General features: G+C 50.8%; 1 protein-coding gene across 1 annotated transcript; it reads left to right on the top strand.

The window, feature by feature from the left end:
• Positions 1-3,488: 3,488 nt before the first annotated feature.
• On the top strand, positions 3,489-7,089 carry LOC145340488 (nuclear receptor corepressor 1-like). Its single transcript, XM_080184957.1, has 3 exons — positions 3,489-3,692; positions 4,152-4,307; positions 6,612-7,089. Exons 1-3 carry the CDS (start codon positions 3,536-3,538, stop codon positions 6,797-6,799), a joined length of 501 nt encoding a protein of 166 aa, XP_080041083.1. The 5' UTR covers positions 3,489-3,535; the 3' UTR covers positions 6,800-7,089.
• Positions 7,090-8,439: the final 1,350 nt, after the last annotated feature.

Below are 8,439 nucleotides of genomic sequence, written 5' to 3'. Positions count from 1 at the left end.
ACCAACCTACAGACCTATCTATAACCCTCAATCTCATTAAACCCCATATACTCATCCAGAAGTCTTTTAAAAGACCCCAGCGAGTTCGCCTCCACCACCACTGACGGCAGCCGATTCCATTCACTCACCACCCTCTGAGTGAAAAACTTACCCCTAACATCACTTCTGAACCTCCCTCCCCGCACCTTAAATCTGTGTCCTCTCGTAGCGACCATTTCAAACCGGGGAAATAGCCTCTGAGAGTCCACCCTATCTATTCCTCTCAACATTTTGTAAACTTCTATCAGGTCGCCTCTCAACCTTCGTCTCTCCAGGGAAAAGAGTCCCAGCTCCCTCAACCTAACTTCATAAGGCATGCCTCCCAGTCCAGGCAACATCCTTGTAAATCTCCTCTGTACCCTTTCAATAGCTTCTACATCTTTCCTATAGTGAGGCGACCAGAACTGCGCACAATACTCCAAATGAGGCCTGACAAGGGTCTTATAAAGTTCCAGCATTACCTCCCGACTCCTAAACTCAATCCCTCGATTAATGAAGGCCAGTACACCATACGCCTTCTTGACCACCTCCTCCACCTGCGAGGCCGATTTAAGAGTCCTGTGGACCCGGACCCCAAGATCCTTCTGCTCCTCAACACTACTCAGACTTCTGCCCTTAATAGTGTACTCGTTCATCCCGTTGGTTCTGCCAAAATGGACGACAACACATTTATCCGCGTTGAAGTCCATCTGCCACTTCTCCGCCCAGTCCTGCATCCTATCTATGTCCTGCTGCAACTTTTGCCATCCTTCCAGATCATCCACAACACCACCGACCTTCGTGTCATCAGCGAACTTACTTACCCATCCCTCCACTTCCTCATCCAGGTCATTTATGAAAATGACAAACAACAAGGGTCCCAGAACAGATCCTTGAGGCACTCCGCTGGTGACTGACCTCCATTCAGAAAAAGCCCCATCCACAACCACTCTCTGCCTTCTGCAGGCAAGCCAGTTCTGGATCCACAAGGCCAAAGGCCCTTGGATCCCATGCCCTCTCACCTTCTCAAGAAGTCTTGCATGGGGGACCTTATCAAACGCCTTGCTGAAGTCCATGTACACTACGTCCACGGCACTTCCTTCGTCAATGTGTTCAGTCACATTATCGAAGAACTCAACTAGGCTTGTAAGGCACGACCTGCCCTTGACAAATCCATGCTGACTATTCCTGATCATGTCAAACCTCTCCAAATGTTCGTAAATCTTGTCCCTCAGAAGCCTCTCCATCAGCTTACCAACCACTGAGGTCAGACTCACCGGTCGGTAATTTCCCGGGCTATCTCTGTTCCCTTTCTTAAAAATAGGAACTACATCCGCAATCCTCCAATCCTCTGGAACCTCTCCCGTCTCCATTGACGACGCAAAGATCATCGCCAGGGGCTCTGCAATCTCTTCCCTCGCCTCCCACAGTATCCTGGGGTACATCCCATCTGGTCCCGGCGACTTATCTACCTTGATAGAATTCAAAAGTTCCAACACATCCTCCTCCTTAATATTCACGTACTCAATCCTTTCCATCTGCTGCAAATCCATAACAAAATCTCCCAGATCGGCTTCCACCGTGAATACTGAGGCGAAGTACTCGTTAAGCACCTCCGCCATTTCTTCTGGTTCCACACAAACCTTTCCCCCCTCACCTTTTATCGGTCCTATCCCTTCTCTTCTTATCCTTTTACCTTTCACATATTTATAGAAGGCCTTGGGATTCTCCTTAATCTTACTCGCCAAGGTCTTCTCATGACCCCTTCTGGCTCTCCTAATTTCCCTTTTAAGTTCCCTCCTACAGTCCTTATACTCCTCAAGATCTTTAACATCTCCTAATTCCCTGAACCTCTTGTACACTTCTTAAATCTTTCAAACAAATGGGCCTTTCCGATTGGCTAGCATTTACTGCCCATTCCTAACTGCCCTGAAACTGAGTGTCTTCCCTCCTGGGCGATTTCAGAGGGCAAGTAAGAGTCACTCACGTTGCTGTGGCTCTGGGGTCACATGTAGGCCAGACTGGGGAAGGACGGCAGATTTCCTTCCCTAAATGACCCAATCTTGTCCCCCTCTCAACCATGACTCAATGACATCACACATGCTTTAATTTGTGCTTCAATTCATCTTCCTTATTTGTCAGACCCCTTCTATTAAAATAAATACCTTCCAATCTTGCCAAATTTCCTTGCACTTTAACTAGCCTATAACCACTATACCTTCCTGACCCACTTTCTGTCTCTTCTAATTTTAGTAAGAAGTCTCACGACACTAGATTAAAGTTCAACAAGTTTATTTGGCAGCACAAGCTTTTGGAGCGCTACCTTTTCATCAGATGAGTCACTCACCTGATGAAGGAGCTGCACTCTGAAAGCTCGTGCTACCAAATAAACCTGTTGGACTTTAACCTGGTGTTGTGAGACTTCTTACTGTGCCCACCCCAGTCCAACGCCGGCATCTCCACATCATCTTCTCATTTTGGCTGTGCATCTCCCTCTGCTCTCAGGATCCCAATCTCTGCCAAGTTAGTTTAAACCCTCCCTAACTGCTCGAGCAAACCTCCATGCATCCCAACAGTCACCAAAAGACAATATCTGTTAGAAAGGAGGATGGCCAGAGGGGAACCCTGCACTACCTGCCTTCCTCTCCTCTGCCTGGTCATCACCCATGCCCTTTCTGCCCATTCAATCTTCACCTGCTCCGTGACCAGCTCACTGAATGTGCTGTCCACAACTTGCTCAGCATCATGGACACAGTGAATCCATCCTCAGCCCCAGCGCTGAAGTGTGGTTAGTCAGCAGCCTAGGTTGGATATACTTCCTCCATGCGTGGTCACCAGGAACAGCTGAAGCTGCCATGATTTCCCACATAGTACAGGAGAAGCATTTCACAGTGAGAGCATTCCTGCCATAATTATCCCTCAGCCCCTTATTTACTCTCTTTTTTACAAAACATTATCCTTATATGGAATGTGATCAGCTCACCTCTCTGACAGTAACAGTAATCACATTGAGGGAGTTGAACCTTGCTTTGTTTTTAATCCAATCATTGGGACATGGAGCAAAGAACAAAGAAAATTACAGCACAGGAACAGGCCCTTTAGCCTCCAAACTTGCACCGACCATGCTGTCTCCGACTGAACTAAAACCCCCTCGAGTCTGTATCTGCTCCAGCTTGAAGCATTTTTCAGTTTCACCTGTACAGTTATTGCCAAGGGGGGGAAGGGGGGTAACTGAGAATTAAACTCATCTGAATAGTGAACCATTCATCAAGCTGGAACTCAGAGTGAAAGTGTGGACAGTTAATGAAGATTTGATTTGGTTTGGAATGAGCTGTGGGGTGGAGTGTGGATTTCTCCCTCATATTGTGTTGCTTAAAGTTATTGCTTTGCTGATCGAACAATCACTCCTTGTTCTCCTCTCCTGCTCCTCTCTCCATTTTTACACTGGTCTCTTCCCTCTCTCACAGGATCAGTAAGTTCTAGAAGCCAGTCCCTGGCAGAGCACTCTGCTAACAACATGGGTTTGGAGGATATTATTCGGAAAGCCTTAATGGGGACATATGACGATGGTGGGAGAGAACGTTCATCATGTAGTGAACCAATGGCTATCAGTGCTGGCACCAACACTCTAACTGAAGAACAATGTGAAGACTTTCACATCGACCCCTCCACAGGTAATCACCCAGAGCCCTGCCTCAGTGAGGCCTTGTATTCTGTACATGTTCACACAAATACACTGGGGCATGGGCACACTGGGGTACGGGCTCACTGGGACACGGGCTCACTGGGACACGGGCTCACTGGGACACAGGGCTCACTGGGACACAGGGCTCACTGGGACACGGGGCACACTGGGACACGGGGCACACTGGGACACGGGGCACACTGGGACACGGGGCTCACTGGGACACGGGGCTCACTGGGACACGGGGCTCACTGGGACACGGGGCTCACTGGGACACGGGGCTCACTGGGACACGGGGCTCACTGGGACACGGGGCTCACTGGGACACGGGGCTCACTGGGACACGGGGCTCACTGGGACACGGGCTCACTGGGACATGAGTGAGATGCTGATGTTAGTTTGGAAAGAATTAACACTCAGAATCTGATTGGCTGCTTTTGGTTTCCAGCAGGAGGCAGGGTAAAGATCGACGGCAGAAAGGCCAAATCTCCGCTGCCAAACCTGGCCTATTGTGAGAGACCCACATCAGCTCATTCAGACACCGACTGTCACAGACGGACTCCATTAACTCATCAAGTGTGGGAGAACAGACCATTCTCCACAGGTACCCACACCCCCCCCGACCCACACCCGCCCCCCTCAACACCCCCCCACCCACCCCCCACCCCGACCCCCACCCACACCCACACCCCCCTGACCCCCACCCCGAGCCCCAACTCGACCCCCACACCCCCCCGACCCACACCCGCCCCCCTCAACACCCCCCCACCCACCCCGACCCCCACCCACACCCCCCGAGCCCCAACTCGACCCCCACACCCCCCCCGACCCACACCCGCCCCCCTCAACACCTCCCCACCCCGACCCCCACCCACACCCACACCCCCCCGACCCCCACCCCGAGCCCCAACTCGACCCCCACACCCCCCCGACCCACACCTGCCCCCCTCAACACCCCCCCACCCAACCCCCACACCCACACACACCCACATCCCCCCCCCCCGACCCACACCACCCCCAACCCCCACCTCGACCCACACCCCCACCCCAGGCCCCCACCTCCACCCCCACCCCCACTCCCACCCCCAACTCTGACCCAAACTCATTTTCCAATAGTCTTTGTAAAGGAACATTGTGAATCTGTGCACAAAACAAACCCAGTGAAATCTCAGTGATTCCGAGAGAGGCGATTCCACAAACTATCACATTGCACCAATAAACCCGGAACCAAAAGGCAAATTAGCTGATGTATTAACGATAGGAAGAGGAGATGGGGCCTTTCCGGGAGGGATTTGTTGCTGAATCTGTGAATAAAACCCTTTGCAAATTCCAACAAGTGGAAAAAACCCCAGAATATATTCAAGAAAGACGGAGCGTTCTGTGGCTGACAGTAACTCGGAATCCGGACAGAGCGCCAACCCGGACAGAGCGCCAACCCGGAGAGAGTGCCGCCCTGGACAGAGCGCCAACCCGGAGAGAGTGTTCTGGTGATAGAGGTTCTGAGGTTGAGAGGAGACTGAGGAATAAAGAGGGAATTAGAGATGAGGTTTGCAGGGCTCCAAAAACCAGCCCACATCCCCGCTGCCCGGGGCATCCACTGAAAGCTCATCCAGACCCAAAACATTGGCTCTAACTCTCCCCCCGGGGGCTGTCGGAGCTGCTGAGGTTTTGTGAGTGGTGAGGTGGGGATGATTGGGGGGGGTTGTGGGCAGGGGTGGTGGTGGAGAGGTGGGGGTGGTGGGGAGTTGGGGGGGTGGGGAGGTGGCGGGGGGGGGGTGATGTGGGGTGGGAGGTAGGGGGGGGGGGGGGTGAGCCCTGCAGGTCACTGAACCGTCAGATGAGAACTGCCCACACTGCTCATTGCCTCAGCAAACGCCTGGGAATGAATGGGAAACGAGGCCTGTTTGGATCAGATGTTGTAAACTGGGATTGGGATCCGAGGCACACGGCTCTGAACACACATCAAACCAGCTCCTTCTCCATGATCCCAGAAACTGGAATCTGAAACAGAAACCGAAAATGCTGGAAAATCTCAGCGGGTTTGACAGCCCCTGGGGGGAGAGTTAGAGTCAATGTTTCGTGTCTGAGTGACCCCCTTGTCAGAGATCCATCCCCGTGTTTGCCGTCTCACACCCAGTGAAACCCTGCAGATGACCCAGTATCAGTGCCGGTATTGTTGGTGTTGGTGATCGTTCCTGCTGCACACACACGGGACCATTGCAGTCACATTTCCCCAGTGGTGGGACGCTCCTTCCCAGCCACCTCCCCCCCCGACCATCCCCCAGGGCCCCCTCCCAGGCTCCCCCCCCGCCGCCCCGGGGCTCCCTCCCAGGCTCCCTCCCCCCCCGGGGGCTCCCTCCCCTCGCACAATCCCCTGGCTGCTGTACTGTTTTTCAGTGATGTGATTCAAAGTGTCCCACACAACACGTGGACCATCACACGTCAGCCACTGGTCTACACTGGCACTCCCACTGCTGAGGGAGTGCCGCACTGTCAGAGGGTCAGTGCTGAGGGAGTGCCGCACTGTCAGAGGGTCAGTGCTGAGGGAGTGCCACACTGTCAGAGGGTCAGTGCTGAGGGAGTGCCGCACTGTCAGAGGGTCAGTGCTGAGGGAGTGCCACACTGTCAGAGGGTCAGTGCTGAGGGAGTGCCGCACTGTCAGAGGGTCAGTGCTGAGGGAGTGCCACACTGTCAGAGGGTCAGTGCTGAGGGAGTGCCGCACTGTCAGTGGTACTGTTTCCAGATAAATTATTAAAGGCGGCCCCTGTCTCCATGGAGATGTGAAGGCTTGATTTTGCGATTAGGAATATTCGGGAAGTTCTTGATCGCAATGGCGTGTGGATTTGAGGTGACAGTGAGTTTGTTTTTGATAATTTTTGAAATAATGATTTTGTCTTTTTGTTGAAAGGATCTGCTGCGTTTTGCTACAACGCTCTGACATCTCGTCTGCCCGCGGGGCTGTGCTCAGCCTCCCTCACTCCATCCACCACCACCATTGCACTGGGTGCACCGAGCCAGCAGCACTCCTGGCACAGAGACGGAGAACCCCAAGTACTGCTTTCCTCACAATATGAAACACTGTCTGACAGTGACTGACAGTAGTCTATCCACATTTCACACAGAGATATTTCCAGGCTGATTTTACTAATGTACATCCCACACCCACACTCTGTAACTCCCTGCTGCGACAAAGCAAGGTTTATTTTTTATTTGTGTAGTTTGAAATTCTCCATTTAAATTTTTATCTTGTTTTCCCTCTCTCATTAAAATGAATTTTGATGATTCACCCATCGTTTCCCACTGATTCTAATCATCCTGTCTGTGACCAACAATAATAATTCCTCATCAAACTACAGAACTCAGTCTGAGTGAGGTTAGCATTACATCGCCAGGGATTCGATTCCAGCCTCGGGACACTGTCTGTGCGGAGTCTGCATGTTCTCCCCATGTCTGTTTCCTCCGGATGCTCCAGTTTCCTCCCGCACTCCAAAGATGTGCAGGTCAGGTGGATTAGCCGTTGTAAATGTGTGGGGTTATGGGGATAGGCTGGGGGGAGAGGGTCTGGGTAAGATACTCTGTCAGAGATTCCCACAGACCTGATGTGCTGAATAGCCTCTTTCTGCGCTGTAGGGCTTCTGTGATTCCGTACTGCAGTGAGGAGTGATATAGGCAATGGAGTCTTAGAATCAGTTTGGGTAGAAATAAGAAATAGGTGGGAATAATCTACACCCCAGTGGGGCACATTAGAAAGCAGGAAATACTGGGGGTTTGTAAGAAAGTTACAGCAATAACTGTGGATGATTTTAATATACACATAGACTGGATAAATCCATTTGCCAAGGGTAGTTATGAGGGACTGTTTCATTGTGGGAGGAGCCAGTGAGTGAGCAGACCATTCTGGATTTGCTATTGTCTAATGAGCATTAATTAATGATCTCATAGTTAAGGATCCTCGAGGGAAGAGTGATCATAGTATGTAGGAATTCACAATTCTGTTTGAGGGTGAGAGGGTTTCTCACCCAATAACATTCACATTCTGGAGTTAAACAAAGGTAATTACACCAACATCAGGACAGATTTGGCCTGAGCCGTCCAGGCAGGAAGACTAAAAGGTGGTAGGAATATTGATGAGCGGTGGCAGATGTTTAAAGAGATATTCAATTCCTTCAATTTAAATATATTCCAGAGAAGAAAAACAACTGAAGAGAAGGAAGAAACATCCACGGATAAGAAAAGAGTTAAGGATAAGGAATAGCGTATTGCAAAGGTCAGTGATAGGCTGGAAGATTGAGAAACTTTAAAGATCAACAAAGAGTTACTAAAAAGTATTAAAAGGAGCAAAATATAAAAAAGGATAGCAAAAGTTTCTGTAAGAATAGAAAAGGGAAGAGAGTAACTGAAGTGGTTGCTGGTCCCTTGGAGAATGAGACAGGGGTGAGCGGGGGGATGGGGGGGAAACGCAGAAATGGCAGAGACAATAAATCAGTATTTTGCCTCAGCTTTCAGAGTGGAGAACACAAGTATCATCCCAATAGTAACAGATAATACAGAGGAAACAGAAAGGGAAGAGCTTAGAACAATCATCAATAGGGAAATAATACTGGGAAAATTATTAGGATTGAGGTGGGCAAAGCCTCAGGGCGAGAGGGCCAAAATCCTGGAGTATTAAAGGATGTGGCGGCAGAGATAGTGGATCCATTGGGCAGCACGCGACACAGTGATTAGCACTGCTGTCT

Source organism: Carcharhinus amblyrhynchos, unplaced genomic scaffold, assembly GCF_965287045.1.
Source record: "Carcharhinus amblyrhynchos unplaced genomic scaffold, sCarAmb.v2.hapA chromosome_1066, whole genome shotgun sequence".
NCBI lineage: Eukaryota > Metazoa > Chordata > Chondrichthyes > Carcharhiniformes > Carcharhinidae > Carcharhinus > Carcharhinus amblyrhynchos.
This window is presented reverse-complemented; position numbering and strand designations above follow the sequence as displayed.

Coding starts and splice junctions, on each gene's coding strand:
- LOC145340488 (XM_080184957.1), top strand. CDS start 3,536: ATGGGTTTGGAGGATATTATTCGGAAAGCCTTAATGGGGACATATGAC. Junction 3,693..4,151: donor TCACATCGACCCCTCCACAG/GTAATCACCCAG, acceptor TTTGGTTTCCAG/CAGGAGGCAGGGTAAAGATC. Junction 4,308..6,611: donor GAACAGACCATTCTCCACAG/GTACCCACACCC, acceptor TTTTGTTGAAAG/GATCTGCTGCGTTTTGCTAC.